The sequence below is a fragment of the Coturnix japonica genome, chromosome 2 (assembly GCF_001577835.2).
Source record: "Coturnix japonica isolate 7356 chromosome 2, Coturnix japonica 2.1, whole genome shotgun sequence".
Taxonomy (NCBI): domain Eukaryota; kingdom Metazoa; phylum Chordata; class Aves; order Galliformes; family Phasianidae; genus Coturnix; species Coturnix japonica.
This window is the reverse complement of record NC_029517.1, coordinates 99,684,543-99,704,261: the sequence shown is the minus strand read 5'-3', so window position 1 is coordinate 99,704,261 and position 19,719 is coordinate 99,684,543. Positions and strand designations below refer to the sequence as shown.

Genomic DNA, 19,719 nt, shown 5'->3' with positions numbered 1-19,719 from the left:
CACACACACATATATAGGAAGTGTGAGTGACTAGAATGAGCAAACAGGGCATGGCACATCACATTCTCCTGGCTGGTGACTAGGACCTGGGCAGAAGGAGAAGAATGGACCAGTCGAATGAATGGCTGTGTGGATGGTGTCACACTCAGGGTTTTGGTACTATGATCTTGGGTGCATCTTTAATAGGCCAGGTATATTGACATCAGATGAAACACATCTGACCAGGAGGGATAAGAGTGTTCTGGGCAGCAACCTGTCTAGACTGATTAGCTGAGTTTTAAACTAGATGTGATGTGGTAAGGAGATGTATTTCTGAATGACAGAGTAGGACCAGGGAATGCTGATACTGAAGAAAACAGCAGGAGAAATCTTACTGTTTCCAGGGGAATCTGGGGGCTTTCTCCAAGAAGATAATATAGCTGATAGCCCAGCTTATGTGCCTCTACACTAATGCATGTACTAGGGGAAATAAGTGGGAGGAGTTGAGAACTGTGGTGCAACAAGAAAACTATGACTAATTGCTGTCAAGGAAACATACTGGGATGAATTGCACAGCTGGAGGGCTACAAAAATTACTCAGAGGGTGGCAAGGCACTGGAACAGGTTGCCCAGAGAAGTTGTGGATGCCTCATCCCTAGTGGTGTTCAAGGCCAAGTTGGATGGAGTCATGGGCAGCCTGATCTGGTTGTGGTAACCATGGCCCCACAGCAGGAGGGTTGGAACTGGATGATCTTCAATGTCTTTTCAAACCCAAGCCCTTCTATGACTGCTATTATTTTCCCTGCCTCTAGCTGGAACTGCACCTCTGCTAAGCTGCTATACCCTATCCTCCTTGGCTGTTAAAACTATTCAGAAGTGTATTGTCCTTCAAAAGGAATTATTGCTGTCAAGTAACAAGTGTCCCCAATTCTAACCCACATTCTTTCTTTTTAATGAAATTCTTATGTATAAAATATATAAATATTTTGTTTCCACACACAACCCTGACTTTTAACAATTTTCTGTTCTGAAGGACAAACTAAAGTTTCTCAGGATGTTTCTTTTAAGGAAATTCATTGTAGAGTCTGGTTTATTCTAAAGTATGACTTAAGAAATTATAGGACTAAAGGATTAAAAAACTTAATGGCTGTGTGTCTGTTCTCACAAGTCCATTTCTTAACATAATGGTTTTTCATCTGAAGCTATTTACTGCTCCCATGCTTTTGGCTGGCGTTTCGCAATGTTTTTTCACTTGTATGATTTGCTCTGAGAAGGGATGGTGTCCATTGGTTTAGAAGGAGAATTCAAATGTCTTACAGATTTTTTTTTTCTCTAAGTGTTCCTCATCTCTTAAATGGATCATCCTTAAGCCTTTGAAGGTTTCAGCAGTTAATTAGATCCTGACATATCATGAGTTTACCTTCTGCATATAGCACAGACTCAGAGTTCAAGTTCTGTCTAACCTTCCACTTCATATAATAAAATAAAAGAAACTGTCTTCTCAAGGCAATATTGAGTTCTTTAGCAAGTTGAGAAAAGTAAGCGACCCTTTCTGTGAAAAGGATCATTGCTTGATGGTTAAAAATTAGGGAAGTAGGTAGTGAATAGCAATCTTTCTTCTGATGTGAATCCTTTAATAAATTTTAAAAAGCAACTTGTTCATTAGGTAGTGTGAGAAATTTGTATTAGTGATGTGTCAGATAATAAGTATATGTATATGGGAACTGTTGAGTCAGGGCCTGAACCACTGAGCACCCAGGGAAAGGACCTGGTCAGCCCTGGGAGCACAGGTGAAGGCAATTCAGCTGTGTGACTGGAAGGGGTGGAGCCTGGCTGGTACCTCTCTTAGCCCCTATTTAAGAGCTGACTGCCATTGGGGAAGGATTTCTTTCTGGAGATCCCTCCTTGGTGGAGCTTTCCCCTGTGAACCTGGAATCTTCTGATACAGGTGAGCAATCTTCTTCACTTCACTTATCGCATCTTTCCATTTTCCTGGTTCTGTTGTCATCACACCCTTGTTGTAATGCCTTTCCTGTTGTATTGATCTGATTGCTACAGTGTGTTAGGAAATAAATACTTTAATAAAATACCTATAATAGCTGATTAAATTTGGATGCCTTGACTATCTAGTAGATGGGTAGGATAGCTACCCAGAAGCTGAAGTAATGTGGGGAAAAAACTTTTTTCTCTTTCAGAGTGATTGAACAACTTGGTGGCAAACAGCTAGTAATGAACCATATGCATCACGAGGACCAACAAGTTCGTTATAATGCACTGCTGGCTGTGCAGAAACTGATGGTTCACAACTGGTATGTAAAGCTTTTTTTAACAGTAAGAAATGTTGGGCTAGAAAGGGATACCAGTATCTTAATGTGCTTGCGTGGGGCAGGAATCAAGCTTTCCTATGGTAAAGCTGAACTCCTTAAATGGTAAAGTGATATGCTTCTCACTGAGTGTGTGGTTGGACATTGAAACAGGCTTTCCAAGGAGGTTACAGCGCCAGGCTGCCTGATTTTAGGAAGTATTGGGATCATGCTTTTTGATGCAGGACAACCTAATACATCCTATGTGGAGCTAAGGGAAGGACCTAGTCCTTGTGGGTCCATTCTAGCTCAGGGTATTCTGTGGTTCTATGATGCTCATGTTTAAGGTTATAGTTATGTTATCTGTGCTTTTATGGCAGTTGAATTGAGTAGCTTGACTGTATGGAAATGAAGTGATCTAGTAACACGCTTACATGAACTGTTTGATACTTATTATGAGCTGCGATTCAGGCTTGCAAAACTGTGAAGTCATGAAAGTGGTAACAATATGTATGCGCATCCTAACAAACTCATTAGTCTTGGCTGAGTTAAATGGTAGGCTGAGGTATGAGTTGGTATTGCAAATACTATAGTAGCAGTTGTTTGACAAGACTGCATGTCTGACTGGTCTCTTGCACTGTTCATTGCTCTAATTTTTTCCACCACACTACTATTTTCCTGTTTCCATTTTGAGGAGTGTTCTTTAAATTTTTCTCGAGTCTTCTGGAGCAGCAAAAACTTGCGGGTTGCTTGATTAGATGAAGTTGAAAATCACTCTCTTGTTTCTCTTTCATCACTTGCCCAGAATGGCATTTAAAGTGAGGCTTTTCCTTTCTTTGTTTTTTTGACTAGATCTCTAATAACCTCCAAAAATCTTGAACTCTGCTGTAGAAATGGCTGGTGGGTCAGACTGCAATTGCATTAGAGGGAGAATAGGACTTTTATAGATGAAGTTTTGAAGTGCTGTTAGTGTGAAACACTTGAGTGTTCACATAGCTTCAATATAACCTGTCATATAGATTAGGTATGCTGTCTAATTTTATCTTTTTAAGACTAAAATGTTAGTTCTTTGTAGTACCTGTAACTTCTGTCAGATAGTTGGTTTTTTGTTGTTTTTACTGCTTATACAGTTTGGTTTTCAGTGAGAGTGGTAGGGGAGTAGGGGAAAGTGGCAGATTCTTTAAGTGACCTATTCTCTGTAGAAAACAAGCTGTGAAGGGTGACAAAAGCCTCCTGATTCCCTTCCCCACCATGCATCTTTTCCTATTAAATAATGGTAATTTTCTGCCTTTCTTTCTAAAGTACTTGGTTTTCTAACTCACATACTTATTATTACATTCACATTGTCATACTTCCTCGTTCGTACTGCGGAAAGACTTATCTAACAGAGAAACATACATTAAAATTATATAGAGTGAATGCTCTCTACCTGTACGGAGGACTTTGATAAATAATACTCATTTTCTGTATGTGTGTAGTTACAGACTAATGTGTGGTGAGGCACAACCTAATTAAGGGACAGGACTTGTGTATTGCACTCCACCTTGCTTCTCAGTTTGGTGATATCAAAACAACACACACACACACACACACACAAAAATCAACTATTACATGTTCATGGTATTATAAATTCTCTGTTACGTAATAGAGACCTAATTACTGAATTTCTCTTAAATAAGGGGAAAGGTCTTATTTGTTGTGTGTTTTAATGTCTTAAAAATTTGGTAATAAATTGGCGCCTCCAATTTGGGCGCCTCCGGTGGCGCAGTGGTAAGAACGCCGCTTTGCAACACCGCAACACTGGAGGCCTAGGTTCGAATCCCCCCTGTGGCACAAGTGGTAGAAGTGCCGCTCTGCTACACAGGGGCTCGAACCCCGGGGGTTGAACTCAATGATCTCTAAGGTCCTTTCCAACCCGCACGAGACTGTGACTGTGATATCTGTGAAAAATAGTAATCTTCTCCAGCATGTTCCTCACTGGCAGTACAAGTTTTTCTGGGACCCTAGCCTGACTTTTCTCATTTTCAGCTCATGTCTGAGCTGAAAATATATCATATCATGATATATTTTAAATATATCAAATCTGCTCTTCTGAGTTTGCCTTGTTTCTTTCTATAGTGTGAACATATCAACCCCTGCTTTTCTTTCACAGCTTCTGAAGCTTTGGACTTGAGAATGGAGAGAGAAATTGCAGTTAAATCTAGTTTCAGATCTACAGAGGTGTCAATAAAAAGTTAGTGCATTTTTCGGACTTGTATTGCCAGCTCTGTAGGGATTTTTCATTAATACTTATTGGAAGGAGAGTCTTTGGGACCTATTGTCCTTGTCAGTCCTCATAACTGCAAAATAAGTGTTCTCTTGTAATGGACTTCAGGTAAGTGATGTGGTTTTTTTTTTGGTTTTTTTTTTTTTTTTTTTTTTTAGCACAAGCTACATGTAAGAAGCTAAATCTGTCTTTGTGTAGATCTGGCTTTTGATATGTATGAGCTGCTCTTCAGTTTCATAGCTTGTGTGGGGAGAAGACAGTCCCTTTTTAGGTACTGCATAGTGCAGTTCAAGGTCTACTTGTTTAGCATTGTTTTGCCGTAATTTGGCAAAGTCAACATTTTGCTTACCTTGATCTTCAGAGATGGAGAAATAAATGATTTCCCCTTTATTCCTTGTATTTTGGAATTCCATCTATTTCACCTGAGGCAAGTATTTTCTCTTTGAGTTTGATTGGTGCGGTAAAACCCTGCATTACTGTCTGTTGTACGTGTGTGACAGAAGCAATGAGGCTCTTCCTACATCCTGGAGCCTAGCAGAGGACAAGCAAATAAAGGCTTTCTCTGCTAGTGTGAGTACTGTACCTAGAACATAAGAGTGAGGAAAACTTCTGTAACTGTAGTGAAGGACTGCCACGGAGTAGCTGAAGTGACGATCTGTTTAAAACAGCCCTGTATCCTTAGACTGCTATTAAGTCAACTAGGAGATGATTAATTTCTAAGTAATTGGAGTGGTTCATTACAGGCTGCTCAGCTGTCTTTTCTGTAGGGGATTTTAAGTCAGGGATAAATGGGGAGGAAATCAGACTGTCAGGCATTCTGTTTAATGGCAAAACTAGCTTGGCAAAGACAGCAACTGCTGACAGGTTGGTTTTTGTTTTTTTTTTCAGGTGAAGTAATTTAATAGAGTTATTCCATTTATATTTGCATGTTAAATGATCACGCGTTTGAAGCAGGAAGATAACATACCTTTTTTTAGCGTTACTTGATGTCTTTAAATGGTAACTTATACCATGGTTTAATTTCACTTGAACTAAGTGCATGTTAGTCCTGGCACTACTGACGATTGAAAACCTGTTATTGGCAGATGACGGAGTTTGGCATGGAGATGATACTGTAGGATTTTTTTTCTACTGTCTTTTTTCTCCTGCTGTACCTTTTGTGTGTATGTGTGAGAAGCATCCTTGGCTTTGATAGTATTCAGGAGGGTAGTGCCCAACGTGACTGTTTTATTAATGTGAATTGATTTTGGTGATCTAACACTAATTGGAGCGATCTTTTCAATTGTGCATCAAAAACTATCAAATATTAAGTTCTAAAATGACAGTCCTTAAGTATCCTGTTTTAAGGAACCTGTGCAGGTTTGTGATGAATTGTGTTCTCTATCTCTGCAGAAGGAAAGGTGGAAGGGTGACAAATTATGGTAACATGGATATGCTTCCTATGACAAGGGAGTAACTGTCTTACAGAATTATTGTCAGCTGGGATGTGCGGAGGTGTATTATTTGTGCTCTTTTTTTCATGGAAGTGTATCATAAAATATGGTGGCTTAACCTCTGTAGATCAAAGATTTTCAGTTTTCATTAAAGTGCTAAAACCACGGTGGATCTGGCTGCAAGTTCACTTTTCCTCTGGCTCAGTCAGGATAATGACTGAACTTGCAGCATCTTTGGTGTTTGCTCACATTGAATGAAGTACTAGACCGTGTTGTTGTGTCTTTCTGCTTAAGGCTTAGTAGTGAGTTACTTTTAGTGAGGGATTGTGAATGTTACCTCTGGGCTCAGGTGTGATGCCTCATTTCTGCAGTGTCCTTTCACCTGTGTGGGCTGTGAGCTGGAGACCTTCAAATGAGTAGGCTTTTAGAATAAAAAACAGTTCAGTGAATAGGCATCAGTGTTCAGAGTATGAGTTGGAGGATATTAACAATGGGAATTAGGACGCATGATTGATGCACATCTATTGGAAATAGAATTAATAAACTGCCTATTTAACAAAGCAATGATTTCAAAAAAGCTTTAGATAAGCTTTTTTCAGAGAGAGTTTACCAGGCACAATTACTTGCTCTTCATCTTTTAAAATGACTAGTTGTGCTGAGAGACATTTAAAACAAACAAACAAACACAAACAGCCTAAAATTTGTGATGTGATTTATTTAGAAGCTGTTGTTCTAGGGTTAATATTGAACGATCAGCGCTTCTTATTATTCTTCTATTTGGTTGGATGCTATTATCCAAAGCCTATGCATCTCCGGAGCTTCTGACCCTTACTGGCTCTTGTACCAAGGTAGTAAACTGGCAGATATAAAGTCTACCCCAAACCCCTCAAGGGAGATGTAATGCTTGACACATCAGGTGTGAAATCTAACGTTTATCTAGTTTCTTGGACTTCATTATTAATACTATTCCTTCTCAGTTGTTAACTACCTAGAACTTAACTAATACAAAAACTTGAGCTATAATGAGTCAAACTGAACAATAATCCAATTAATTGTAGGCACATTTGAGACATAGCATTAGTGCTCTGTCCTTTTATGTGGACATAAATGTGTCCTTGTATAGTTTTGGTCAATATTGTTAAGGACTGTAGCTTGTGTTGTGCTTGTGCTCTCTGGGATTTTACACTGTGTATTTTTTTTTCTTATGAGATCTGCACCATTTGTAAAATACTTAATTTCTAGAGTTTCTGTTAATGAGACAAGTGTTAACTGAGCAGGATAGCTGGTGTTTTATCTCTTTAAAGAAATGATTCACTTCCAAGCTCTGTCCTGAATAATAAGAAGAACAATGTCACCAAAGAAATTTCTGATAGTTTCAGTTCTGATTGGTGTTACTTTAAAGATGTCATGTCCTCACAACTTTTGATTATAAAATTCAGTTAAGTGATCTATGGCAGTTTTGAGGTGTTACGTACAAGGCTGAAGCTCTTAAATATTGAAAGCATTTTGCTTATAGCTCATTGTGCCAAGTGAATCACAATACAGAGCCACTTCTGAACCAAACTGCATGATTTAATCTAGTTCTTTTTAATTCACCGAATGTCTCTGAGTGAGTGTTAGCTCATAACAAATCACATAAATGAAAAATGACTTTATCTTGTTTCCCTAATGGGAAGGAGTATTGTTGAATTGAATTCCCTCAGGAAGTCTAAAAATGTTTAATAGAGGCTCATTGATCTTCTGTTTCATTGTAGCCTGAATGTGAGGTTGCAAAACTCTGGCATCTTTCTTCTGAAAAACAAGCAAAACCTCTCTGAAAGGAAACTGCTGAGTCAAAGTGAGCTTCCTGCAATGCTCTTGAAATAACTCAGTACAGTCTGAAGATACGTTAATCTTGCATTTCACATCATAAAGAAGCCTGTCATCCTTACAGTGAATTATGTTTTCCATAATCAGTTGTTGCATTTTAGGTTGCCAACAGATATTATTAAATTACATATATTACATTAGAGTCTCCGTTTAGGGCAGAAAAAAGAAACACTTAAAATGTATAACCTGTCTGCTTAACAGTTTGGCTTTGTTCCATCTCTTGCCATTGTATGGAATCTGTAAACGTTTGATTTTTTTTTTTTTTTTGAGATAACTTTGTTCTTAATTCAAATTAATTGGAGGCAAGATTTAAAACAAATATTGGCACATGCAACAGAATGGGCAAATTTTGCCCTTCATTTTTGCTGCATTTCATCTACTTTTTCTGTACCTGCTGAAACAGAGTCCTCAGGTTTTCCATTGTGTCATTTTGTTCCTTAAGGCAAAGGTAGATCTAACTAGACTAGAAATAGAAGCGTAACTCTATAAGAAGTACTCATTGAACTACAGAGCTTATTCCTTTAGCACATGACCTCTAGGAATCAGGTGTTAGTACCTTAAAAATTTTCCATGTATCATAGGTTGTTGTTGACAGGTTCTTTACTAAATCTGAAAATTACCTTAAGTATTTGAAGTAGGGTGTTGTGTGAATTCGGTTATCTCTGTACCCTGTGCTTAGTAAATCTGATGGTTTACGTGTTGGATCAAATCCTTGTGCCTTTTCCTAAGAGTGTAGAATTTTCTGGATAATATCTCAAGGAAGCACCAGTAGGTGTGTGGTTATTTTCCTTTCCTTTCTGGCCAGCAGTTAAAGTATAAAGCATTACATACTATCTAGACATGCTCAGTATTACTGGTATGCAGAATTTCATTTCCTTTCATCCCTTTAAATGATTTGAAAGACAAATCAATGTTATGTAATGGCTGGACAGGTGCTGTACGTGTAACCAGAGAATCTTTTCTACTTCTGGCTTGAAGTATTCTCTACAACAATACAATGCCTACTCAAGTCAAAAGGTGGCTTACAAGTAGGAAGAATTATTGATTGGGTTTGTGTCAATAGGAATACTGTGTATGTAAAGTATACTTTTGTATACCTTCAGCACGTCAACCCCATGTGTGTTGGTTAAGGAAGATCAGCTTGGCCAGATTAGAAAGGAAAAACTATTATTTATGAATTTGTGTAGTGGAAGACAATAGGTAAGAAAGGCCCAAAACTTGTCTATGTCAAATGGTAGCAGAATGTGTTTTGTCTTAGTCTGTATAATTGAGCTGATCCAGGCATGCATGAACCCCTATAAGTGGGTACCCGTATTTGTATGTCACACTGTTTCTACTTTTGCTTCTGAATTTAATCATCTGAAAGACTGTCTGTTATGCTTCTATCACTGTGAAGTTGGTCTTTTCCTGCAATTAGGAAAAAAGAAATGGCAAATTGTATTTAAAATAGATCCTATTTGTGGTCCTATTTGTGAGTTTGCAGCTTATTTTTATAAAGAACTGCTATTCCTAATTGCTTTCCACTGCAGTATGTACCTTCTAGTCTGAGCCAGATGTTTCTTTTAAATATTTTGTGGAGCTATTTGTTACCTGGCTGACAAGATCTATTCATCTTTTATCCTGCGTGATTTTATGGTGTGTGGAATGCTTGCGTTATTAAGGATAATTTTAATTCTGTGGTGTAAAGATTTAATTCTAAAACCTCAGCCTGTGTTTTAAAATTTTAGCTGAATAACAGTGTGGGATGAATCACATCTAAGATGCTTTGTGGGTAGCAGCATGAAGATGGATACCCATGCTCAGCTCAGATGAAGACTGAAGCTTACAGTAGTGTTTGATTTTATGATGTGATCAACTATGAACACTTAAAACACCTTGAGTCTTCATGTTTTATTTTAACAGGGAAAACAGGTGGCTGCTGAAGCTAGAGTAGCTTGAGTTTTAGTGGAAGGTCTGTGAGAGATGATCTGAGGCCTGGCAGAGTAACATCTCATCCTCCTAAGGCTTCACAGGAAAGTGTCATAGCTGCCTAAATCTTTACTGAGAGTGTCTTATCAATCTACCCATCACCAGGTATAGCCCATTTCAGGAGCTTTTCCTAGGTTAACCAATAAAATGCGTTTCAGAAATCATCATCAACTTGAAGAGTAACTGGTGCTTATAACAGCAGGTGGAAGGTGAATATGTCTGAATGCTTAAACCATGCTTCTCTGCCTTTTGAACAGAGATTTTATTGCTGAATACAGTGTACTGTGGTTGGGTTTTAGTATGCATCAACTATAATTCTGAGACAATATAAATCATGCAATTTGTATTGTGAAGGATTGTTTGATTGATTTTTATGCTTCTGAATAATTTCACAGGAAATTCATGTTCTAAGTGATCCACATGTGTTTCAAGAATAGATAACTTGGCAGGCTTGTGCTGTAGGCAGATCTGTGCATTTTGCTTTCAGGGCTTGAGTATGAGCAAAGACATACTAGAACTTGTACATGCACATAGATGTGTATGGGGTGGGGACCAGGGGGAAGAAAGAGCTGATAGAAATCTGATTTCTGAAGCCCTTTCATAGTTGCTGGCTGTAGTTTTTTGTTGGCTGCCATATTTCAATTACTTTAGTAGTACAGTTTTGAGTGCAGTGATCCTTTCCAACCTGAACTATTCTGTCATGATTTCTTTCTTTGCCATCAGGAGTATCTGTTTTGAGGATGGAAAACTACATAGTATGATAAAGTCATTAAAATACTGTGATCCTGCAGAAACAGCTGATGGAACTTTGAAGATGCTAAATTGTGATGCGTGGCTCAAGCATAGAAATTATTATTTTTTTTTTATTGCTAGTTAAATTTGAAGCTAGGATTGTACTTCATTGAATTTTGCTTTTCTAGCCATTTAGTCTTAAAACTGCCAAGCTCAATTCCGCAGTAGAAATTATTATGCATAGGGAATAGCAGTTCAAGAAGACATTAGACTGAAAGGTAGCTTTTAGAATACTCAGTAAAAACTGTTCTTTTTTTTCTTATGGGTTTAAATATTTTGTGAACTTGGTTTTGAATAACAGTTTTCTGAATTGCTTCTAATGCTTATCTTGTGTAGGCTAAACAGTGAAAGATGGGAAGACTTAAATGAAATTGCTCAGTGTTTTCCTTAGGATTTGTTTATTGTTGCTGAGAGGAGTGGTCAGAGTTTGTTTAATTGTTGGGAGTGCACATACAAAATAATTGATTTAATGGATTTCAAAACAAGATGAAGAAAATATTTTTCAATGAGGAAAAACTCCTCAGCGTCTTTTCATCTGTGTGAAGATTTTGCTTGCCTGTGGGTTAAACTGTCAATATTTCTACCAGCATTCTCTGTTCTTAGGTCACTGGTTTACAGGAAGATATCCTTTTAAAATAGTTTGCAATGAACTTTAGTATGCATACTTAGCAAGAAAAAAATCTGTGGGCTTAGCAGGTGTTCTGTAACAGTTCCCAGGACTAAGCATGAAGCTTGGGCCTTTTCTTTTTCTTGACAGTTTTGGTGATGTTCAATTCATACCTTATTTTCAGAGAGTTAGATGATATGTACCTAAAAAGCTTAGGTAGTCTTATTAAATAGTCAACTGAAGCTATTTGATTCAAAGCTCAAAATGTAGCGCATAAAATGCATTTAAATCTCTAAATATAAATAATGCTAAATATAAATTGTTTTTTCTTTTTGTAATCCCCGCTACCATCCTACTCCTTCCTTCCTAGAGTGTTTCTCAAACTTCTTTTTCTTGTTTCAGGGAGTACCTTGGGAAACAATTGCAGTCAGAACAACCTCAAACAGCCACTGCACGGAGCTAAGCACTTGCATCAGTGCATTACAGATTGTGCTTCTATCTGGAGTATGTTTGTCTTTTAATACCAAGAAAATAGTGAAATCTATGTTCTTCGCCTCCTACTAGTGTGTAAGCTTTCCAGCTTTCCTCCAGTGTTGTTGGCTTAGTAAAAATTTGTTCAGCTAGTTCAAATGAATATGTCTATCTTGTTATATTCTGAATATATCTGAGTAAATATGGCTAATATATTGCATTTGTTTTATGTATTTATTCTCATAATAAAGAATATTATTATTTTCATTCCATGTCAGTTAACCTAGAAAATATGTCCTGTTCTTTGAATGGGTTATCAGTGTTTTGACTTTCTGGGAAAAGCAAATATAGGTCCCTTTATGTCATCTCCAGTGAAATAAAAAGAGTTTTGATTTGGTGTTCTGTAGGGAATGTGACAGCATGAAAACTGATGATTAACAGTCCTTATATAAATACTGAGTCTCAAAATAGTGTTAATATTGTAAATAAGAGCAAATATTTGGGGGCGGTTTTGATTGGGGGATTTTTCAAGTGTAAAAGATGGGCTGGGAGATGAGAGGAGGAAACTCATCTAATGAAAACTGATGTGGCAAAAGAACTTCAATGTTAGAATTATAGACTTAAGGTCAGTGATTTTGCTCTTTAATAAAAATGGTCAGTAACAGTTGAACTTGGAATTTCACTGAGTGTTTTTGTTAGCATTTACAAATACTTTCAATAACTAGAGTTTTGATGTCATTCTAAAATCCATTGTATTTCATTGGACATTAAGTAAAATTATTTGCCTGCCAAGTTTTTATTTTAAGTTTCTAGTAGGTGGCGTGGATGATGCAAGTGTTGGCGAATTAAACATTATTGATTTGGCATACAAAAACAGTGTTGTTGCTTATGCAGGAACTTGGCTCTAGGCACTTGAAACACTAAGCAGTTAACATTCACATGATTCACTTGTAGAATGGAAAGAAATAAGAGAATGTGACTTAAAGCCATGTGGTACAAGTTTCTGAGGAAACATAGGATTCTTCAGTGGAAAACAAATTGAGGAAATTTCTTTCTCGGTCTGGATTTTTACTGTAGGTAACTAAAATTTGACCAGCAACCAAGGGTGAGAGAGTGAGTGCTTCTCTGGATGGCAATTTATAATGATTTATTGGGTTAAAAGTGAATTATATAGATGGATGATTACTGCTTACTTATATACATAAGAAATGTAGGCGTTGATAACTGAAGTTACTGTCATAAGGACTGATGATAAGGTCTGAATAGAACTCAGCTGATTTCAGGGTTCTTTGGATGAATCTTATTTCAGTACTGCATGTTCACACAGTGATTAGGAATACTGGTTGTCCAGAAAACTGCTGAAAGAGTGTGGGTCAGTGCTCTTGAAAATCAGTCTTCCCTGATTTTACACTTGAGTTGGCACCACATGGGTGTTTGGGGCATGAATGTGGCTCTCTGAGAAAGCTAAACTGCAGGATGCATTGATTACTTGGCAAGTTTTCAGTCATCTGGACCAGGTAAGAATTGGTTTGAAATGAGGCTCTTGGAATGCATGCGGAGTGGAGGTCTGGGTTCTTAGTGCCAATATAAATAAGATCCTTGTGTTACACTTCTTGCTGATGTAAGTAGAACCCAAGACTTCTTTTGACGATGCTGTAAAAGTTAATTCTGTGGTTACAGCTGTAATGTCGTGCACAAAGTGAAGGAGCATGGATGGGGAGGGGATATATCCATGCCTGCAAAAGCAGAAGTTTGTTGAGTGTGTGGTTGTCATCATGTACAAGTCTAGAAGTGGGCCACAATGATAAGAAGGCTGAAGTACCTCTCCTAGGAAGAGAAGCTGAGGGAGTGGGCTTACTTAGCTTGGAGAAGAGAAAGTTCTGGGGAGACCTCATTACAGCATAGTTTAGATGCTAGGAAGAAATTTTTTACTCGCTGGCACAGGCTGCCCAGTGAAGTTGTGGATGCACCCATCTCTGGAGGCATTCAAGGCCACTCTGGATGAGATCCCGGGCAGTTTGGTCTAGTAGTTGGCAACGCTACATGTGGCAGGGGGCTGGAACTAGACAATCTGTTTCATACTCTCCAACCTAAGCCATTCTATGACTCAAATATTCAGTCAGTGTGTGATACCTGGCACTTTCATAGAATGGCCTGGGCTGAAAAGAACCACAATGATCATCTAGTTTTAATTCTCCTGCCATGTGCAGGGTCATGAACCACTGGACCAGGCTGCCCAGAGCCACATCCAGCCTGGCCTTGAATTCCTCCAGGAATGGGGCATCCACAACCTCCTTGGGCAACCCATTCCAGTGTGTCATCACCCTCTGAATGAAAAACTTGCTCCTAATATAATACCTAACCTAAATCTCCCCTGTCTCAGCTGAATACTTTCCCTCATTTTTCTGAGAATTTTTTTGATGGGAGACATTTAAAAAGTGATGTTTCATTTACAGCCTGCCTGATGAAGTATGGATACCCTGGTACCTGTGAAACCTGTGAGCTCTGACACTTCCAGCCCTGATTTGCGTGTCCTAAGAGTTGTGATTTCAGTGAACCTGTGGCATCAATTGTACAGTAGGAAGCGGAAGGGCTTGGCTGGCTGTGGAAGAGCTTTGTGTGCAGTCTGTAATCTGAACCAGGACTGTGAAATTCCTATGCTGGAGTTGGGATTTCTTCAGGAGTCAAGAATGTGTTACCACATTCTGTAGGTCTTGAAGAGCCTTGGGATAGCAGCAACTTGTGGGTACAATAACCTACCTGTTCTTAGGCTCTCCACCTTCTGTCCTTTGACAGGCCTAAAACTGTAGGCACTGGAAGGCCTTGGATTCACAGTCAGAAACCATAGAGTTGTCCTATAGGTTTTAAACTTCGAAAGCCTTGACATTTCAACTAAGTTATGAAACTTCATACTATGTCAGTTTTTAGTCTGGTAAGTTCCAATTAGCTTTAGCTTTTAATACTGAACAGTCTATCTTAGCAGAGTTATCCATCTGTTAGCAGCTCACTTAAATTATTCATCTTCTCCCAAAATCTGGCATATGGCTTGTAGGTAAATGCTATGGTGGCTGATTTAGTACTTCAGGGCCCTGTGGTGACAGTGTGGGTACAGCTTGGTTTTGGGAAGTAAACATTGTGCCGGTGGCTTCCTTCTCTTGCTCTGGTGAGTGGAGGCTTAGAGATTACCAAAGTTGAGCTTTTATGGACCAGATGACTAGCTTACTACTAAAGTGATAAAATTTCTGCTGTTCACATTACACCTTTTCAGATCATTTTCTCTAAACATTTGGTCCATATTTGCAGTATGCAACAACTATACAAAGAACTTGAACCTGGCACCGTTCAAAGAAGAGAGGGAGAGAAGGGAAATGTGGAAGAACAGTACTGACATCTGGAGCTGAGCTATGGAGTATGCCTTAATATGCTTAGTACACGTTTATTGCTCCTGCAAGCCATTAGGGATGTAGGATGGATGAAGAATCAGCCAGATTCTGGTCTAGAAACAAGTGTTGACCAGGAGGATTGGCTCCGTGTGGACTCTGCTGCTGCACTGAAGAGAACTTTCAAAAGCACTTCCTATAAATGTTGGCACCATGTTTTCCTAACCTGCTAATATCACGGATTTTCCCAGATGAGCACAATTAGTCTCTCTGAGAGAAAACTAAATCTGCAACAAAGAGCGTTTCCATTTTTCATGAGTTATCTTGGTGTCCTTTGTGTATACATGATCTTTTTCCTGAAGGCTCTTTAGTTAGTTTGCCTTGGCTGGATTTTGTGTAGAGACGAAGCTTAAAAGTTTAGTAACTTTTTGAATGCAGTCATCAGCTGTTTTAATAAAGCCCCACACATGCAGCTCAGCTGTAATGTTGGTCAAGAAGACTGGTTTGGGGGTTGCGGCAATGCAAGTTATGACTTATTGATTCAGATACTGCAGATACTGTTACAATAAATACATAAGATACTTGAAACCAGGAGGTTTTTAATACAATTCTCTATAACTCCTGCCCCAAGATGACATGATGAACGAATGTCAGAAGATGATGATTTTGAAGACCATGTTCTTGAAGACCTTTATTCACAGTGCTTGTAAAAGAAGTATTTTGTATTCTCTGTGGTTGTGGCTCACAAGCTACAGAATCCATGGTATTAGCAGCGTGATACTTGAGAACTAATTGGTGTGTGTGGGGTTCTGTAGCCAGGCAGAATTAAGTAACATATCCTCAAATTAAATGAAAACTATGAAATGAAGTAATTAAAAATATTCCTTGTATTTTGTTTCTCATCAGTTCCCTTTTTGCTGTTTGTCAGTAATAGTGAAAGGTAAACCAGTTCTCAAGAAACATTCTGAAATGAGCTCTGCTACCACTTATGTAGTGGCTATTGATATTAATAACATATGTAGTAAAACTAAGTAGTTAAATCTTAGTTAAAATAAACTATCTACTCTGCTCAGTGCCTTGGGCTGTATTTCATTTGAAATGCCCGTGGTGTGCCAGCTCAAGCCATTTTCTTCTGCCTTGTGACTGCCTTGGATCCTACAGAAATAACTGAACTGGGAATATTCATCAGGTTAGTGGATTCCAGAAAAGATCATAGAATTACTCAGGTTGGAAAAGACCTTAAAGACCATCATGTCCAGTAAATGGAGGATGATTGCTCAAGCTGCGCTGTGACTGTTTGCAAGTTGTATGGAATAAGTTGTAAAGAATTGATATCAATGACTTTTTTCCACCTCTGTAGTTGAAATTGATTCTCCCCTTTGGAAGGGGAACAACCAATGAACTCCCTTGGAATATGTGCTGAGGCATCACTGTACTGTTCATGCTCTTCTAAAGGCATTTCACCATACTTCCATACAATGTCTTGAGGCAAATGCTGACTCCTAGGAAGGTGAAGAATTGCTTGCTGCCCCCACTTAGCCTTTTTGCTTTCTAGGAGGCTAGAAAAGAAAAAGAGGGGTTTACATGGCCTGTTTTTAGTGTACCTTGTTGCTGTCAATATACTTCCTTCTGTACTTAGATGTACAGCTTCCTCTTTCTTTTTTTCCAAGTGATTACAGGGAAACCTATTCTCTCCCCTAAGGCAAAAATACCAGGCAAGCCAGAAGTCATGTTTCTTCCTGTTGTAGTTCCATACAGCTTTTCTGGGGGTGAGAGTTGTTTCTTCTTTGGAGCTGTTATGTCTTATTATGAAAAGCTATTAGAAAGTGCAGATGAAACATGTAATTTTATGAAGTGACAAGCAAACTATTTCCTACCCAAATTGCCTGGGGCAGGAGTGAAATAGAATCAGACCTCATAAACTGTTGCTTCTGAGACTTGTTCACAACTTTATAATAGTCTTCCTGTCTTTTTGCCTGTGGGCCGAGGGAACATCATCTCATATATGTGGGGCAGGATGTGCTGGTTGGGCTCTGTAGGGACAAAACCGTCTTTCTGAGGCCCCAATGTGCTGGTTGAATTCCTGGTATCAGACTTCAACTAATTTAACTGACACCTTATATACCTGAAACACCAAGTATAACAATTCTGTTTCGCTTTCATACAGACTCCTTACCAATGATCAAAGGTTAAAGCCTTTTGCGCTGACTTTTCTCTTTGTGTGTATTTTGGGGACTACACTGCCCAACTGTGTAGCAATTCTTCTGTGTATTTCATTATCTCCTAGCTATGGTACTTTAGATTTGGTAACTGCCAAAGAAAGCTTTAGGCCTTTAAAGTGGGGTCATAGAATCCTTAGAGTTGGAAGGGACCTCTAAGGGCCATCTAGTCTAGCTCTCCTGCAATGAACAGGACCATACACAGCTAGGTCAGGTTGTCCAGGACCTTATTCAGCCTTGCCTTGAAGTTTCCAAGCACAGGGCTTGAGCCACAATACCAGGTAACTTGCTTCAGTGCCTCACTACCCTCACTGTCACCATTAAACTTCTCCACATGTTTCGAATTTGCTTACAATAAACATTACAATGGAAGAAAACATGTCCTTTCCCTAAAAATGTTGAAAAGGCAGAATGGAAATGCGTCTGGTAAACATTAAGGGGACAGATGGTGCTTTTCTCAGCATCATTTTTTTGTACAAGAAAGAGAAAAAAAAATGAAGGTTACAATATTAATGGGAGTTCCTATCTGGTATAACATAATGACACTTCTTAATTAAACCAATGCTTAGAAAAGTTATGGAATCACTGCTGTTTTAGGGTAGGATTTAAAATAAGACAAAAAGGCCATACCAAATTGATTTGTGTTCTGATGCGATTTGTCATGAAAATAGCTGGTTTTATTCTAGTTAGAGGAGGAAGGTTCCCAGTTAGCAGGCCATGAAGCCTTTATTCTTGGACAAGCAGTCACCGCTTTCTGTTGAACAGCAGAGCGCTCATTGGAAGGGCCCAGCTCTTTGATGGGGCACCATGAGTAGTGTGTGGCACTGCTGGGGATCCCTGGGCTCACCACACTGAGCACTATGCCAGCACACTTTGGGCCTCTGTGAGAGACCAGCTGTGTCTTGCTGCACTGCTGGATTGCCCACAATATAAGAATTACTCCTGATTTCATCCCTTATAAAGCATATTTCTACGATCTTGTTCCTAAGGGTGGATCCTTGCAGTGACCTCTCTTGAGGTGTGGGATTAAGACTAGACCTTTGTGTCCATAATGATGATGTAGCTCCGTGAGACAAAGGCATCCCTGAGTTTCCTCATGTATTTTTCCCAGGGCTTAACAGGTTTCCATGGTGAGCTGAGGGTCCTTGAATTTGTGGATGCAGAGAGTAGCAGATGTTGTAATTTATTTTTGTGATGATATTTTCCTATACCTGCTTACCCTTCTTTAGCAGTAACTGCCCCTACTAGACACCTCTCAAGACCATTTTGAGTAAAATCACCTAGAAACACCAAGAGCTTCTCTTTCCAGTGGGACTTAAAAGTATTGACAAGTCTGTTTTCTTCCTCAAGTCACGATGGAAAACAACAACAAAAACCCAGCCAAAAGAAAAACCACTTAAGTGCACCATAGATTTGATGTATTATCTAGAAAGTGCTGGCATGAAACTCGTGTGCGTTAGAGGGAAGTTCTTAATGAGACATGGGCTGTATGTGTTATCGGTAATGGAGCTGATACTTCCTCACACAAATATTCCTCAACAATAATCCCATGCTTGAGAAGCATGCATGCAACTAATGAATGGGTGAATAACTAGAGCCTTAGTTACCAAACTGGTAAGCTGTGTGCGCTTAAATTTGAGATAGTCTTGTGCTACCTTATTAATCATACAGCCCTCGATGTCACCGCCTTTCCTATGCTGACTCATTTCACGTCAAGTATAGCAGCTGTGCAACAGTGGGTTCTGCTTGCTCTCCCCCATCTCAGTTGTTCCTTCTGTTTGGTCTTTGCAGGCTGACAGCACAGAACACAGTCCCCTGTAACTCAATTCTTGATTACAGTAAATGAGCACCATCTGTGTTCCTGATGAAGAAAACTAGTATAATCCTGCAAAAGCTTGTCATGCTTCAGAAGGTTATTGAATGCAAGACTAGGATATATTTTGTATGTGTTTGTATTGCTAGTTTTGCTAGCATAGAGGACGAAGCTCTTCTGTTTTCTCTTGTTTCAGAGCTAAGAGGTTAATTCCTGTTTGTGCTTGGTAAGACCTAAAAGTACAGCAATCTGTTTTCCTGAACTGAAGGACTTTTCTTGCATGCATGTAGCTATGCAGCAAGACCTCACCGAGAGGCTTTGCTGTCCTCTTTTTTATCTATCTCAGTTTATATCTATCTCAGTGAATTATCTGTACAAAACAAAGCTCCTGTAGCAAAGCAGAAGCTTTCTAAGAAGGTCAGGCTGGTGCTCCCATTAGCCTTGCGGAAATGGATACCCGGTTTCAAACTGGTATTTCAAATTAAGCAGATGAGATATTTGAACATTAACATTTGCAACCTGAGCAATCAAACCACTATTTTGAGGCTTGCTGATTTTTCTATTTAGACCTAAGTTCCTTAAATAGCTTAAATGCTTCAGAGTTAATGGGAACTCTGAA

At 38.9% G+C, this 19,719-nt stretch overlaps 1 protein-coding gene across 2 annotated transcripts in view; it reads left to right on the top strand.

Moving 5' to 3' along the window:
• The window catches only part of ATP6V1H (ATPase H+ transporting V1 subunit H), a 34,615-nt gene extending 22,257 nt beyond the window's left edge, over positions 1–12,358 (top strand). For both annotated transcript variants that reach the window (XM_015855596.2, XM_015855597.2), the window contains exons 13-14: positions 2,175–2,288; positions 11,620–12,358. In XM_015855596.2, coding sequence (XP_015711082.1) covers positions 2,175–2,288; positions 11,620–11,680 — 175 coding nt within the window. In that variant the 3' untranslated portion in view covers positions 11,681–12,358. The remainder of the gene's footprint in view (positions 1–2,174; positions 2,289–11,619) is intronic.
• Positions 12,359–19,719: the final 7,361 nt, after the last annotated feature.